The sequence below is a fragment of the Poecilia formosa genome, unplaced genomic scaffold (genome assembly GCF_000485575.1).
Source record: "Poecilia formosa unplaced genomic scaffold, Poecilia_formosa-5.1.2 Scaffold6, whole genome shotgun sequence".
NCBI classification, from domain to species: Eukaryota; Metazoa; Chordata; class Actinopteri; order Cyprinodontiformes; family Poeciliidae; genus Poecilia; species Poecilia formosa.
Window position 1 is genome coordinate 5,014,708 of NW_006799945.1, and position 17,507 is coordinate 5,032,214.

General features: G+C 39.2%; 1 protein-coding gene across 7 annotated transcripts; it reads left to right on the forward strand.

The window, feature by feature from the left end:
- The first annotated feature begins 1,246 nt into the window (after positions 1 to 1,246).
- On the forward strand, positions 1,247 to 16,799 carry pax8 (paired box 8). Of its 7 annotated transcripts, none has more exons than XM_016680198.1 (12): positions 1,247 to 1,461; positions 3,849 to 4,007; positions 7,306 to 7,471; positions 7,617 to 7,814; positions 7,917 to 7,993; positions 8,123 to 8,248; positions 8,984 to 9,162; positions 9,356 to 9,476; positions 9,672 to 9,932; positions 12,980 to 13,081; positions 14,109 to 14,198; positions 15,861 to 16,799. In XM_016680198.1, the coding sequence occupies exons 2-12, from the start codon at positions 3,986 to 3,988 to the stop codon at positions 15,932 to 15,934; spliced, it is 1,416 nt and encodes a 471-aa protein (XP_016535684.1). In that variant the 5' UTR covers positions 1,247 to 1,461; positions 3,849 to 3,985; the 3' UTR covers positions 15,935 to 16,799. The 7 variants fall into 7 exon arrangements, with proteins under 7 accessions (XP_016535684.1, XP_016535690.1, XP_007569066.1 ...); XM_016680204.1 differs by having other exon boundaries at positions 1,249 to 1,461; positions 7,330 to 7,471; XM_007569004.2 differs by having other exon boundaries at positions 1,253 to 1,461; positions 8,984 to 9,159.
- The last annotated feature ends 708 nt before the right edge of the window (positions 16,800 to 17,507 follow it).

Genomic DNA, 17,507 nt, shown 5'->3' on the forward strand with positions numbered 1-17,507 from the left:
AGCGGTTCAAAGACGACAGATGACGAACTTCAGTGGCAAACGGATGAGATAAGAGTTCCAGCTGCAGGAGCTTTGTGTTTTCATTCCTTCTTCTCCAGTCATCAGAAATCTGCAGTTATGTGGCTTTAACTTTTCCCGAGATTTCTTCCCCTGATAAAAACCAAGGGAGTAGATGGAAGGTTTTTATTTTTTATTTTTAGGAGACAGACGGCACGGTGCCATGGGATGGCTGCCTTTAAAGGTGTTGTGTTTGTTTTACAGACTGGCGAGAACAACTTCGACAGTGTTTTAAACGCGCCGGGGTCCCGACACCCCGCTGTGACGTGGCGCACGTTTGAGGCCTGCATCAAACAGGGAAAGCATGGAGAATCAGCACGTCTGCCTGTGCAGTTTGGTTAGAAAAAATATATATATATTTTTTCAACTTGAAGTTAAATAGTTTTGCAGAATAAAGAAGTCGGAAAAGAGCAAATTGAGTCGATTTATTCAGTTTGTGCGTCTGCTTTTCACATGTTTTATTGCTTTCCTTGCAGTCAGAGGAGGCGAGCTGTTTAACTATAGCTCTGTTTATAGCAAGGTATCAAAAAGCAGCATCCCGAGCCGTCGAATCTATCTTTGTTTCCTAAAAGCGCGAATTCAGAACCGAAAGTGGTTTGTGAAGCGCGTATTACCTTGACAATAATTTATTTGAATTAATGGGCACATCTTAATTTGTCTAATATTTGTGACTGAAAGGCATTTCATTCATCTGAGTCAGATGGGCAAGTGGAGGAAGAAAACGCCTCTTTGATTTAGAATTGAAGTTACCAAATTTAGAAAGAGCATTAACTCAATTCAGACACAAAATAAACATTATTAAACGGAACAATGTGTCTTCCTTCCTTTCCCCATGTGATTATTTTAAGCTTAAATCAATGCGTAAAAGCAGACTTGGGGCTATTGCTTTATCTAAAAGTATTTAGAAGAAGTTTTCAGCCAGTTCTCAGGTGCCTCACTTGATCAAGACAGGAAGAAACTAAACGTCCTTAAACAGTCTAATCAAAGCGCGCCTGACACTGGATCTAAATGGAAACCTCAAGTGTTTCCGTACGCTCACTCAGTGGGTGTTATGCCACCAAAATACCAGATCAGTCATCCTCTTTTTTCCCCCTCCTCTCGTTTTTTCTTCTCTTTTTTTTTTCTTTTGCACAAAGCCACACCTCCCTCATCCTCCCCGTCCAATGGCATCAGCGCGCAGAGCTGCGCGCAGCCCGGTTGGATAAAACCTGGGTCAGTGTTGGCTGCACACACACAATCTAACAGCACACAGTGCAGTCAGAGTCAGGACACACACCGCGTTTCACCGCAACAGACTCATCAGTGGGATAATAAAACTATATCTGCTGTGGATCTTCTGTTTATTATTATTATTATTATTGTTATTGAGCCAGAATTTTACCTGGAGCTCCATCGTGGGAAAAGGTAAGCTCGGGTTTTTCCACGCCTCTCGCGGGATTTTGTTGCCTGTTTCCTTTCTCAGTATGATGGAAATTTGTTGAGCAGCAAAAGCGGAGCTTTAATTTGTTCTTGGAATGCTGCGAACTGCCGGGAGACGGAGAGAGCGAACTGCGGGGGTCTCAGTGGTCACCAGAAAACTAGATAGACGAGGAAAAAATAATGAGTATGAAGTGAGCAGCTGATATGACCCAGAAGTTGTGGCTCAAATTGAATATATTAAAACAGAGATTAATTTTACTTGAACTAGTCTGTTACACCTTACTTGCTCTATTTGTTTGTTTGTTTGTTGTTGTTGTTGTTTTTCAGGTGGTTTTCTCTGTTTGTTTTCTGCCTTTATAGTTTTGGTGAGCAAGAAATAATGTTTAGCCTGTAGCGTTTGTTGATGAGACAATAATGTAAGCAGTTCTCCTGAAAATCATAAACCACGATCCGCATGCATTAGGTGATATCTGTGTGTGTGTGTGTGTGTTGGGGGGGAGGGGGGGGGGTTGGAACCGTTTCTGTTGTCTCCTTTTTTATTATTAAATTAAAAAAAAAATCCTAAATATTAAAACTTGAAATGAATCCCAAGAACACGACTTAAGTAACTCAAACCTACTTCCCGATATGTTGGATATGTAGTAGCTAGAGCAGATGCTAATGCAATAAAGTGACATTTTCTTGAAATTAAATAATTTATTACTTTGAAAAACTACAGCAATTTCCACACAGCTTCAGAATTTTTTATTTAATTTTTTGTGTTACATGAAGTGTAACACAGTTTTTAAGTTTCATATAAAATACGAAAAAAAATGCAATATAAAATAACAGAATTAATGACAAACATTGTGTTAAATGTAATAGTTTATTCTCAGAGTGGCGATTTTCAACAAAGGAAGTTTACAACGAAGCAGGCTCAATTAATATATTCTGTATTGGTATATAAACAAATAGGTCAGAGTCATTCATTTTACTGTAAAGCTTATTGGGTTTAGATCTAAACGTTGTTACGTGTAGCAAGAAGAATAGCTGGAGTAAAATATTTCAATATAAATAAAATGACAAAGTTCAGCCTCTGTTGAGTACAGGCTGAACTTTAAAGGTGTTTTCACTGATGGGGTTAAACTTAGGTAATCTGATGATGACAAAGTGAGAGATATGAAGCTAAAATCAGGCCGTATGAGTGTATTTTGTCACATCATTGCTTTGGGATAATTATTTCAGGTCACATTCAACAGGACAAAGCAGGAGGTGCTTCTCTGAAAGTCAGTGTTTCACTGTAATGTTGAGTGTAATTATGCAGCTTTTCCTTAGGAATACAGATGACTTTCGATGCAGGGAAGTCAAGCCAGACTCGCATTCTCTGAAAAAGTCGAATTTTCTGTCATTGCTCATAAATTCTGAACTTTTTAAAGCAGAGAGCGGGGCGCCGAGCAGATGGAGCCTTCAAACAAGGCTTTGACTCATAGTGTCTGACAATTGATTTAACAGGTGCTCAGAAATTGTCTCGGCTCTTAACTCTCCTCTTCCTTTTTGATGTTGGCCACTTTTAACTTTTAGGATATGAAACTCCTTCAGTTTTTCCATGGATATCATTACACGCACAAACCTGTCATTGTGGGGTTTTTTTATTTTTTATTTTTATTGTTGTTGTTTTTTTGTTGTTTTTTTATCTTTTCCGCTTCTTCCAGGCATGCAGTAATTTATTTGGCATTTTAGAGCTCTAGAGCTTTGAATGATGTTCCTCACTTGTATGAGTCACTTAGGATGAAGGCATTTGCTAAATGACAAAATGTAAATGTAATGCAACTTGTTTTGTCACATTTGAAAACAAGCAGACTGGCACAGAAGAATTATGTTCGCTCAAACTAAAAGCATTTGATCTTGGCTTGTAATGCTCAATGCAAACCAACAGACCAAAAAGCAGTTTATTTCTACTTCTATGTGCCTTAGATAGTGTCTCAGATTTGTGCACGTTGTTCCCTAAATGTCATTCACCAAAACCAACCACTCTACTTTTTTGTAGTCACGCAAACACCATTTATTGAGTTCAAAATCCAAAAACAAACAGATTTATTAGCTGTAGGCATTATTAGACCAATCTGTTCTCAAGAAAAAAAAAACTGAATTAGAGTGGATTTATCGTTTGCATTTCACACATGCCAATAAAAATAGTTTTTCACATTTGTCCAGAGGCCTCTGAGACTTCCCTGATTGTCTCATTAACACACATGGAGAAGAAAACCAGACATGTGCGCTTCTCCATCCAGGAACAATTCAAGTTGGATGTGATAACGTGTGAAAAGGCGAGCCGCGTTTAGGGAAGCTCGTGACACAAGCTGTCAGTTTCATGCTCTGCTGTCGTCCCGCAGTCTGACATCGGCGCTGGACTCCAGAACACACCCATGTCAGACGAGGCGGGAGGCTCACTGAAGGCGCTTTAACCGGGACAGCGGTGGAGCAGGGCATCACGTTCAGCTGGTGGAGTAGGGAGTTAAAACTCAGGGTTATGTCCGGAGGCACTGGGAGAGGTAAGCAAGCTGCCTCTGCTAAGCTCTCTGATTGAAACACGAATAAATGAAGAAAGAAGACCTTACATTTCTGTGCCTTCGAAAGCTTGGATCTGTCAACTTTTTAATAATCTGTTTGTTTGTTTGTTTGTTTGTTTGTTTTGGTATTCTGAAAGAATTGAAACAACATGGAAACAGAGAACCTGTAATTTTATTTCTGCCATGTTAGGCTGGCAGAATAGAAAACATTTAAGCAATATCTTGTAGTACATTACACAGGTGCACAAAAAATACTTATTATATTTTAAATAAAAAATAAGTTTTTATGTGATTTTTACATTCTCGGTGGATTTAAAGTTAATAATGTGGGACTATGAAAACCTTTAGACTGGTTGCATAAAAACACTCTACACCCTTCAGACTTTTTGACAGTCTTGGTAAAGATGTGTGTAAAGCTTTAAAATAAATATCTTGTTTTTTCTATTAGCATAATTTCACACAGAAAAAAAGAAGAAATCCTTTAATTAGAATATATTTGTTCAGTGGGTGTAGAACCAAAAATCATGTGTTGAGAAATTACAAAAATGCAATGAAAAAATAAGCTAATCAAAACTATTGTGTTTTATTTATTAATTGCTATTTTGAGAAATTAAGTATTTAGGATTTTTTGTAAATTAATCACTGATCAGATTAACTTTTACTTATTCATTTATGACTGCTTCTTCTCCTGATCCAATTTCTCTCTTCGAAATGTGAAAGTCAGGAAAAGATAACATCAGAGTTTATTGTCATTCATGCTAAAAATTAACATGTTTTTTTTTATTTTTTATAGTGCAGCAGCCAAAATTCACTTACACCAAAATGAAGAAGAATTCAATATTTAAATGTGAGCACATTTATTAAGGAGGAAAAACAAATAATAAATCCATGTTAAAAATTACTTTCAGACAAACAAATAAAAAAATTCTCCCCAACAATTTGTGTCAAATAAATGGCACCTTAATCTCTTTGTAATGTTTTTTTTTTATTTTATTTTTTATTTTACTTTAATTGTATTACTTGATCAGTGTCCATAACTTCGTGTTTTTTCTGACGTGACATGAAGGCCAATATCTGCTATAGCCATTCTTCAAAATAGTAAAAACAAGAGAACATGCTATTCAAGTTATGGCTAGGAAAACAACCCTTAACCTAAGCTAACTCAAACAGTAACAATGCATATGTTTAGAATAAGCTGATTTTGTGACGAGGGCAAAGGTTTATAACTCCACCCCGCAGAGTGAGAGTAATAAATGAATGTGAAGACTCACTCCTACATAGTTTTGTATCTATCTATCTATCTATCTATCTATCTATCTATCTATCTATCTATCTATCTATCTATCTATCTATCTATCAGTTTAATAAATTCTTGCTGTGTTTGTCGGTGCGCGCGCGTTGCTTGTGCGCGTGCAGGACCCCCCCGGCTGTGCTCCTCTTTAATATCCTGCAGGTTGATGAAGCTTGGCGGGCAGGTTTTTTTTTTTTTTTTTTCTGCCACACTCGGCTGGCAGCGTTAATAGAGGCTGCCCTCCTTCGTCCGGCCGCCGTTTGATGTGGAAATGAAAGCTGGGGGACTCAGTGGGTTAAATTAAAAGCGCTGCTGTTGTTCTGGACGCTGAGCAGGGAGTGTTGGGAGCTGAGGTTTTCTTTCTTGTCGCGGCGCAGGAAAAGCGCACCGTGTCTGCTGCTGCTGCTTCTTGTTGTCGTTTTGAAGGAGCAGCTCCTGTCAGATCCGTGAATGAGAGCCTCTATTATGCATTTATGTATTTAAAACACGGCGACAGCTATGATCTGAACCTCTTTTGGGGGGTGGGAGGGGGAATGTCAGCCTTTCTCAGCCAGAGACATGATACGCAACAAACCGAATTATTTTATTTCCTTGGTTTTACCTTTTTGTGTGTGTGTGTGTTTGGCAATTGTTGTTTGAATGCTGAAACTTCTGTATAGTACTTCATGTTATATTTGATTGCACAAAAACATTATTAATATAAAAGCTGATTGAACCAATTTGACATCGTTTTAAAATAAACATGTGGAAGAGTGACATATAAGACCGCTGTATGTCTGCGACACAGAGGCTACATTCACACACAGTTAAGTGGCACATAAATGAAGAATGGGTATTAAACCAGCAGGGATTATCCATAAGGGGATAAGCCTAAAAGAACAATTAAAAAATCATTACTCATAAAGAATAGACTTTGTTTTCAACGGTCTGTCCTAAAATTATATCTGTTTTAAATTCATGTTTAACTCAAGCTGAAATTTGTTGATATTTTATTATAAAGAAAACAATATGTTATTAAGCAAGTTGTTTTCTTTTCTCTCTATAAGAATAGGGTATATAGTCACAGCAGCCAATTAAATAACTATGTATCTTTGTCCAAACTACATTATGTGGGAAGCTGAACTCAAACTCACAACCTTGCAGCTGCATTAAAAAACAAGAGAACCCCAAAGAAAGAGAAAACAACTTCAAAGGGGGCAGATATACCATCTATAAAAGAAAAAGAAAAAGAAAAAAAGACGGATAATATACAAAACATATACAAAAAAGCTCAAATATGGGGGTCTTAAAATGAGTTGAACAATGTAAATTTGTGCAGTCATTCCAGTAATTTCACTGCTTAGGACAGAAAGTTGTGTTTCCATCTGATGGTTCTGTTATAGATGTTATGTTAAGTTCAAAACATAAATGTTGAGGGTATGAGGAGTTTCTGACCATTTTCAGAGGTCTTTACCCCTGAAACAGAACTGGGCAGTTTCAGCAGGAGACATTTTTGTCTCAATAGGGTAGGGCACAGTTATTTCTAATAATTTAACCCTAATCGTCTTCTAAGGTCAAGCAGTTTCTTACATGAAAACAATTCATTGAAGCAGAAATATTTAACTGCATTAGCCCTTTTCCCTGAGCAGAAAACTTTATCACAATGTTGATGTTTCTGCTGCTTTTTAATTCAAGTTTATCAAATCAAAATTTATTGATTACAACTTCTGCTTTTAGTTTTCATTTGTGTAAAAGAATTAGCTTCTTTTCTTTGCAAATTTGAAAACCTCAAAAGCAAATTATGAAGACACTAACTGTGTGTTTTAGATCTTTTTTTTTTTTTTTTGTAATATTTCATGGAGCCAAACCGAGGTTATTTATTCACTAAATAGGACGGGGTCATGGCTGCTCGTGATTAAATCAGCAGACAGAAGTTTGTGTTTGTGAAGTGGGTTGAGCTCTCTGAAGTTCCATGACGTTTATGAGTGTTCATCCCCCCTCCTCCCCCAGGCCATGGGGGTCTTAACCAACTAGGTGGAATGTTTGTTAATGGCCGTCCGCTTCCGGAAGTTATCCGGCAACGCATCGTAGACATGGCCCACCAGGGGGTCCGACCCTGCGACATATCCCGCCAGCTCCGGGTCAGCCACGGCTGCGTCAGCAAGATCCTGGGACGGTGAGCGCAGCGACGGACAGTGTTACTCCACTTCCTTTTGCAGTGACCTTTGAGCTGTTTGCTTCTCAGAGACACATTTGGTGTTTTGTTTTTGTTTTTTTTTACAAAATGTTTTTTTTATTAACACAGTAACCATCTCTCACAGGTATTACGAAACGGGCAGCATCAAACCAGGGGTAATCGGCGGCTCCAAACCCAAGGTGGCCACGCCGAAGGTTGTGGAGAAGATCGCAGAGTACAAGAGGCAGAATCCCACCATGTTTGCCTGGGAAATCAGAGATCGACTACTGGCGGAAGGGGTGTGTGACAGCGACACGGTGCCCAGTGTGAGCTCCATTAACAGGTGAAAACTCAGTGACATATCATAACTGAGTTAATGCAGTCTTTCAAGCGTTTTTAGAGGCTTAATAATAAAGAGGGTCTTCATTTGTTTGTTTGTTTGCAGAATAATTCGAACTAAAGTTCAACAGCCTTTTAATCTCCCACTGGATGGAAAAGGTTTGAGTCCAGGACATACCTTAAGTAAGTCTCTAATATGTATAAAACATTGGGTCATAAGATTAAGTTTATGACCTTGTGGGATTAGGATTACTGGAAAAACAGCTGTGCTTCTCTGGCTCAAACCTGAGGGTTTTCCTCTCTGTTTCCCAGTTCCCAGCTCAGCCGTCACTCCTCCAGAGTCGCCTCAGTCAGACTCTTTGGGCTCCACTTACTCCATCAATGGCTTGTTAGGAATCCCCCCGCCAAATACAGACGGCAAGAGGAGCCACGATGACAGTAAGGACCGAATCTAATTATAACTATGCCCAGAGTTGCTGGAAAGAAGTGTTTGTGACACCTAAACACAGAGGGTGTGAGAAATGAGCCTGTGATGGGTTTTCTTTTTAAGGTTCTGGGGAAATAAAAGGTGGGATTTATCTCCAGATTCTCCAAAATCATGGTCATATATGTCCGCTGTTTGTACTTAAACTGCATTCAACACACCATCATAGAGTTTACACTCTTTAACGTTATGTTAAGTATAAAATACTGCTAAAACAAATAATTTATTCACGCTGCCATGTCTTGAACAAATTGGGAGTTTGTAATTTTTGTAAGGAAAGAATGCCCTGGAAATCCATCTGAACAATCTTAAGTCAAGTTCATTGAAAGGTCTACACAGACACTTAAAAGTATTTATCATATGCTTTAATCCTGCAATTTGGATGTGAAAATAAAGTTTAAAGAGAAGTGCTTCCAAAATACAGCCCTGAGGGACACCGTAAGTTAAGTTAGTTTCTTCTTAGGACCATTTTACCCGCGCTTCTTAATAATAGCTTTTCTGTCAATTAATTACAGGATCAAGTCAAAAACAAGCAAAAATAGATTCCTGTTTTTATGTCCGCAAATAATTTTTCAACCTTTTTATGTAGTGAATTCTCATACAAAACGACAACAAACAAAAAAAAAACAGAGTATTTGCTACTTTTGAACTCCCTCCTCTCCTTCCTCCTCCTCGCTGTGTTGATCCAGGTGACCAGGAGAGCTGTCGGCACAGCGTGGACTCCCAGGGCAGCGCGGGCGTCCCGAGGAAACAGATGAGAGTCGAACACTTCTCCACAGCTGCACAACATCTGGACTGTGGGTTTGATCGTCACCACTACCCGTCAGACTCCTTCAGCTCCACCTCAAGCAGCAAGGCAGAGCAGGTAGCAGTAAGGGATGAGTCTAAAGTTATGTTTGCTTCAGTCTGAAAACGGTGCAGAGACATTTCTGTACGCCCTTTCTTATTATTTCAAATGTTATGCTTGTTTATTTGTGAGGAAATCCTGTCACTGAACTTTGCTCGTGCTCATGCTGAAGCAAAATTTGGGCCGATATCTAATCCCTGTCTTCCATCTTTAGACTTTGTACCCGCTGTCGCTCATCAATGGCAATCTGGACGATGCCAAGACCAGCCTCTCAACAAGCAGCTCTGTCATTGGACGAAATCTGTCAGCACACCCAAGCTACACTGTAGTAACCGGTAAGATACTTTAGGTAACGTCTCCTGACACATATCAGAAATGCAAACTGGCATCTTTTAGGCTCAGACGTTTCACTCCATCCTCACCTTTTCCACATTTCAGCCTACTTCATTTTAACCCCCTGCATTGTGTTTCTTACATTAAGCATTTGTTTCCATTTCTCTCACCCGCTCACTGCGCTCCGGCTCTGAAAGAGCCCCTTCAGACTCTGCCACTCTGTCTGAAGCAGGAAATGTCCCCAGAAGTGACCAGTACGAGCCCCTCACCAAATATGGTGGCATCCACCCTGGCGTACGTGGAGCTGCAGGCGCTGCAGAAACCTGTTTCTGTCAGCAGCAGCTGCAACGGCACCACCAGCAGCAGCAGCAGCTCCAACTCATATCCCAATGCCTTCAACTCATTTTCCCATCATGCACCGATGTACGGGCAGTTCAGCAGTCAGTCTATCATGTCAGGTAATTCACCCATTCATCTCATGTATGTTCACGATCATAATGCAACAAGTATCCGTGTTTCTGACCATTAGTGTGGGAGTTTTTTTTTGGGCGGGGGGGGGATGCTGCAGCTGAGTCACCCCCATTATGAGCAGCTGAGACCACATGATGTTTTGAAAACCTTCACAGTCCACTTGCTGAAATGAAACATCTTAAAACATTTTCCAGTTACAGTAACCTCACATCAGTATAACAATAACTAACATTCTGAGCAACCGGGGGCTGGCTGAAAGTTTCTCCAAATTACTATTGTGTTTAGTATTGTCACGATCACTTTTTCACGCTTTTTGGCTCATTCATTAAGGGCATGAACATGATTATTTTTGGAGCTTTGTTGGTTTATTTGTGCCAGTTATTTTCCAGGTAGGAAAGACTATCCAAAAAATAAAAACTAGTTGATCCCACACAGATTTATTCTATTTTCACTGAAATGATTCAGATCATAAAACAAATTGTAACATAAGGCAAATAATTTGACATAATTCAATGGAGTTTTCAAATTATGGTTTAATTTATTAAGGGAAAATGATCAATCCAGACCCACATGATCCTATGTAAAAGTTTATATGCGGTGACAGCCAGGTACAGCATGTTCTTATTTGCAGTTTTACTGCTGTTACATTTGAGTTTTCTTGGATGAACGACCTGTTTAAGGTCATACCGCTTCATCTAAGTCAACTTTAATTATAACTTTTATTCTACAACACCAAAATCTTCCTTTTGGATTTTTTTTTCTTTTTTTTTTTAACTATTCACAGCTGGATTTGTCGGTGTACTATGGGTCATTTTTACTGTTGCATAACCCAAGTGATCATCACACTACCACCCCAGTATTTGATTGCAGGTTTGATGTTCTTTTCTAAAATGCGACGTTAATTTTATACCAGATACATTGGGATGCAAACATTTCATTAAGTTCTGGTTTTGTATTATCAGTCCACAGAACATCTTCCTCGTAGTTTTAGGGATCACCAAGATGGTTGTTTGAAACAGGTCTTTGTGTGTTTCATAGTCAGCAGAGGTTTTGACCTTCAAACTCTCCTATAGAGGTCATTTTTACCCAGTATCTTTCTTCCTGTTGAAGTTTGGATACCGACAATAAGGCGTACACAGTGATAGATGTTTGTTTGTAACCTTCTCCTTATCAGTGTGTTCTTGGCGCAATTTTGGTAGGTTGTTAATCCTAGGAAGATTTACCACTTTTCTATGTTTAGTCCATAAAATGACTTTGAATTGATAACATTGAATTTTTGAATTTCTTAGCACCGGGCCATGTTGTTTTACTTTTTAATATATTTTATCCTACTTCATGTCATCAGACATGTTGCAAATCAAGTCATTTCTTGATTCCACATCTTAATCAGTAATAATGAAATGGGGTGATATCAATTAAAATAAATGAACTCATCATTTGTAATTCTGGATTTACTCAAATTATATGTGTTGTATTAAAATTGTTTGATGATCAGAAATATGTGTGTGTGTGACATAAAAGCTAAGACGGAAGTAATACACAGGATGGAAATTATTTTAATTCACTGGAAGTACTGGAACAAATGTGCAAAAAATGTCACTAATATCTGAATAAATATCTTTAGTGAAGTTGCACACAGTTTTTGTAGCCATTAAATGCCTCCTAGCATATTTCCAGAAAATGATGAGTTTATTTTAATTTACTGCTTAGTTTCTTGAAAGTGACTTGGCTAAAGCATAGGTCACAAGTGTTCAATAGAGCTTAGGTCAGTGGTTTAGGGAGGCAGCTCCAGAAGACTAATATTAGCTTAATTTAATCATGCTAAAATTTGTTTTTTGTGTGTGTGTGCGTGTGTTTAGGTCATTTTTCTGCTGGAACATCTAATTTGTTTGAATTTTCATCCCTCAGTACTGCAAAACAAACATTCTGTACCAACTTCAAGTTTGAGTTCATGGATCGTAGATAAGTAGATATTGCCTTTACATTTAGGCGTACGCTGATGTTTTGGCTGAACAAATCTTCAGGCTTATGGTTGAAAAGATTTGTATCACTGTTGTCTTTTTTTAAACCAAAGGGTTTGGGGGTCTTTCTGCAAAGAGTTTGCTTGTTCACCCTGTATATGTGTAGTTTTGCTACAGTAAGGTCTTCTTACTGTGCAAAAACATGCATGTTGGGTTAATTATTCTCTCTAAGCTGCTCTTGAGAGTGAATTTGTTCATACATTGAAGTTTTGTCTTGTATGTCTCTTTAGGCTGTCGACCTGGAGACGTCGATTTTGCAATCATGTTTATTTTATCGTAAAGCACCACAGTGAAATTATCTTTTTTTTTTTTTTTTTAAATCTTGCTTCCAAATCTTTTGCCCTGTTATATAATTTATTTTAAAGAGAAGTTTGGGAATTTGGTGGTAGTTTTCATTCTTCATTCCAGCACTTTGTGAAATGCACAAGCAGCAAATTATCCAAACAACGTGATGCTCTGTCTTGTCATGTTTGTCTAACCTGGTCGTCATTTATATGAACATTACCTTCGTCTACAGTTTGCAGCTGCAAATTTCAGTCAAGTCTGAAGATGCCGATTTGGATCTTCTGTCTTTATTGGTATCTTCTGTGTTCGTGAAACTCATTTCATTGTTCACAGGAACAATCAGATTCCACTTTCCATTCAAAAATAATGTATTAGATCTTGGTCTTGAAAAGTTAGAATACTCCATTTTATTAAAATAACTTTTTTTTTTTTAAATCTTCAGGTTTTATCTTGCATAAGCATTTCACCAAGGGAATAAAACATCTCAAATAAATGAATAAAATACTAACAATTATTATGACCAACATGTCCAGGTGTTTACAGGTGCCAGTGTTAAATGTTACTGGGCTACAGGAGGTTTTGAACTTGCTCAAGGTTGTTTTTGAAAGCAAATTGAATAAAAGTATTAATTTAGTGAATACGGCGCTAATGTTTCTTGGGTGCTTACTCTCCAGATTGGCCGATTCTCCACAGTAAGACGTAACCCAGTTTTATTTTTGTCGTTTCAGGGCGTGACATGGTGAGCTCCACCCTGCCAGGTTACCCGCCCCACATCCCCTCCCCGGCCCAGACAGGATACTCCTCCTCTGCCATCACAGGAATGGTCGCAGGTGAGCTCCACAACCCACGGAGGGGCATTTAAAGTAAAAAGAAGCAAACAACGAATGAAATGCAGGAAGAGAAGAAAACGTCGGATGGAGGTTTGTAGTTTAACAGGGAGGGAGGCTGAGTTAATCAGTAGCCTTTGCCAGGGTGGTGATCTGTGTACATGTGCACGCGGGTGCACACAGGCCCGGGGGGTACATAGAACAGGCTGGGGGGTTCCGCCCTGCTGCTCACACCCCCCATCCAGACACTTCTGACCACATATCGCCATGGGAACCAGGGGGCCCAGCAGGGAGATGCAAGCAAGGGTGGGCGGGAAGAGATGTGAAGTCTGGATCCAAACCGAAGAGTAGGAGGTCTTTGTTGCGTGTGTGTGTGTGTGTGTGTGATGTGCCTTTATATTTGAAGTCTGCCCTCCGAAGCGCGAAATGAGAGGGTCTGATTTATTATTTTTCTGGTGGGCTCACAGTGAGGAAGCGTTGATACACAATTACCGAGTGAAGGAGGAGGGGGTGTGTGGAGGGGTGAGGCAGGAGGAAGAGGAGAAGGAGGAGGTGAGGGGTGGTGGGGGGGCTCAGGGCTTCATTCCAACCAACATAATTACCAATTAGATATTGGAATGTTATAAAAAAAGAGAGAGAGAGAGAGAGAGGAAGAATGAGTGTTAGTGAAGCTAAAGCAGGAAGTGCAGGACGAACAAAAGAGGAGGACGTTTCAGGGGGCAGCGACTGAACGATGCGAGTGGCTGAGCGCCGCAGAAGAAAAAGGGCGCGGAGGCTGGGTGTGTGCACGCACCGCTGGGCTGAGGGATTTCACCCTCAGCCATCCACCTGCACCGCAGATTAATGGTTTACATGCTGCACTAACTGCTGGTGAATTATGAGCTAAGCTCCAGCAGTTGCTGGCACGCAGACAAACAGCCCGACTCCGTAAAGCATGTCCCCTCCTCGCCCTTTAATAACAAATGTCTTCATGAATTTTATCTGCGAGATGTGTCTCCTGACATCGTTTTATTTTTCAATTATTTTCCAGCAGGTGCAGACTACTCGGGTCAGTCCTACGGCCATTCGCCCTACACCTCCTACAGCGAAGCCTGGAGGTTCACCAACTCCAGCATATTGGGTAAGCAGAAGAAGACTCTGACAGCGTTGTGCAAGGTTTCTCATTATGGGTTATAGGTTAGCAAGTTGAAAATGACCTCTACAATGAAAGACAAAATTTGCAGGTGTTTGAATTATTTTTTTTTCCTGCTCATGCAAAGAAAGCCCTGATTTTCCTTACATTTAAAGAGAATCACCTCTGCTGACCTTGTGATGCAAAAACATTAAAGCATGATTTGAATTTGAATGAGCAACTTCCAGAAAAGTGAGCCCATAATGCTTTGGTCACATTTTCCATCGGACCATTTTGGTCCTTGTGGAAAAAAAATGTATCAGGATGTTAATTGTTTGAGGTGTTTTAACAAAGTGAATATTTTTTTTTGTCTTGATGTTTTTTTTTTTAATTTTATGTCTTCAACCTTTATTTTTCCAAAAATATCACATCAAAGCTGCCAGACGGTTTTAAGATTTTGCCAAAAATGAATAAATTAAGCAAATCTGAAAACACTGAAGTAAACACAGAAAGAAGCAAAATTTGCAAAATGCCACATTGGTTTAATGTAATGTATTGCAAATACGTAATCTATCGATAGTGCCTCTCAAAGCTTACATCCAAACTTCGGCATGGAGCAAAGAATACACGAACTCATTATATTTTATTAGGATTGAATGTTGTTGATTTTGTTTATCTGTGAAGTGGAAGGAAAGTTACACATTGTTTACAAAAATCCTGCAAGTGGTTGATTGCCATTGTGTTCAGCACACTTTTTCCTGCAATTAATAAAATCCACTAAATCCAGGTGCCTTCAGAAGTCACTTACTTAGATTCTGGAAAGCATTTACCAGTGAAGCACCCAATAGATCCATGATAACTCTGGAGGAGATGTGGAGAACTACGGCTCAGGTGGAACAGGTAGCCATGCTTAAGTTACCCAGTGGGAACAGCAGATATGGAAAAACTCTACTCTTGTCACATGAGATCAAAACATAGCTTTTGACCTGCAAGACAAACACCATCTATGGGAAGAAATTGATGCCCTGAACACACGATTCTCAGGAAGAAACATGAAAGTGGTAGCGTGATGCTGTGGGGATGGAAGACAACTCATTAGAGTCTGCAAAGACTTAAAGACTGAAGTAAAAGCTCACCTTCCAGCAGTACAACAGACATAAGTGAACTAACGAAGCAGAAAAGGAATGAAATGCTTTATATCAAAGTAAATGCAAGTCTTAGAATGGCCTAGTCAAAGTGTAGAGCTTATTCTAACTAAGAAACTCTGGCGAAACCTGAAAAAAATGTGCACAAATGTTAAACTCTGTTTTCTATATCCATGTGTTATTTCTTTCCACTTCACATGCATGCTGAAAGAAATTCAATTTGAAAGAAATTAAAGGGGTGTGAACATTTTTTTCACACACACGCCTTCCTCACCTTAGAGATTTTAAAGTAAATGAACAATAAAACGGGGAAAATGAGTTGTTATTAAACACAGTGAATTAACTGTTCCTCTGCTGCAGGAGTCTGGTTATGAAGAAAAATTCAGCATCACAAGTTGAATACTTACAGCGAACAAGACCCAGTTCACATTCAAAAAACAGACACCATAACCAGTCTCTGACTTTCTGCTGGCAAATGTTTCCACAGCCGAGAACAGCTCCCACTTCTCCGTGTCTCCCTCCACAGGCTCGCCCTACTACTACAGCTCGGCCTCCCGCACAGGTCCCCCCTCTGCAGCCGCCGCCTACGACCACCTCTAGTCCCACGCGCCTGCAAGCCGGGACTCTTTGAAACCAGACTGAGAAACATAGCTGAAAGTGGACAGATGTGATGCGGGACCATGAGAGACAAAGCTGGAAACTCTTGGTGGAGGAATTATTGTTTCTCGTAGCCTTTTTTTACGGTCTACAACCTCTCGTTTTATTTATTCGTCATGACTGACGCCGCCACGCAGGGTGACTGATTCATGTTTACACACCCTTTTCTGGGCATGCTTTCAGCTCGACTGTGCATTTCGTTTCAGTTGAAATCTCTTTAAAACTGTTTTTCAGCCAAAGACTTTTTTCTTTCCTGGCACACGTACAACTTGATTCAGCAGCGCAAGTTTATTGCTTGGAGATATGCAACCTCTGCGAACTAAACTATGCCTGATTTGTTTACATTGTGGATGTGTTTTCCCTCTTTTTTTTTTTCTTTTTTTTTTTTTAACTGGAAATGTTAAATCCAGTGATAATATGAAGTCCTGCTGCTGGTCTGTACCTGCTTGTGGATTCTCTGTATAGACAAACACTCTGAATCAGAAATATCGACTTTAAAAACATAATGTCCGTCATAGAAAATTCAAGGATCTCTCCAGCGATGTGTACATAGTGTAAATGATGAATTACCTATGGGGAGGTGATTTTGCTCTGCGAATAAATGAGATGATCTGGGAGGGATGTAAACAACGAGGCCTGAAACACATTTGTTTTTGCTTCAGCTGGTTTTGAGTTTGTTGTCCTGCTGATGTTCTGATGTTTGGTAAAAATGGTGACTATTTTTTCTTATACTGTTATTAATATTATTGCAGATGTAAATATGGAATTTTTAAAGAAATATTTTAATTAAAAGCATGTCAAACTGCAATCTTCACGTCTCCATCATCATTATTATAATTATTTTTAAAAAAAATTCCAGTTTTTTTTTTCTTTTTTGCAGTTTTTCCTCTTTTAATAGGACGAGATCAATGATCCTGAAAACGCGCATCTGTCTAATTTATTTTTCCTTTCCCTTTTTTTTTATTTTCTGCATCATGTAGTTTTATTTGCAATCATTCCGTCCCTGTTTGCGGCCTCATTATCGCAGCGCGTTAACGAGGCCACGGTTCGGCGGCGGCGCGGCCCACCTGGTGCCACCGGGAGGACGCAGGAGGCGCACGGAGGACTCCAACTTCAGCGACCCCCACGGACAGCATGAGTTCAACACTTAGAGCTTCTTTTTTCTTTGTTTGTTTACTAATTTAAAGTTGGAACTAAGGTGCATTTTAAAACTTTTGACTAGTCTGTTACTGATGAAAAATACAGGCTTTCAGGCAGCAAATTAACATAAAATAGCCTTTGGGTGTAAAATGTTAGACCACATGCCAATGGCGGCAAGCAAGTGAAGTTACGTTCGTTGATTTTTGAGGAATAGCGTATTTAAAATGTGTCACATAAAAATAAATGATTTTAGCAATAAAAAAGGCGTAATTTATTTTGTAGAATATTAATTTATAAATGTAATATTCAGCATTCAAGTTAAATTATAAACAATTTTGATGGAAAACATTAACTACCTTAACTGTACCTAAATATT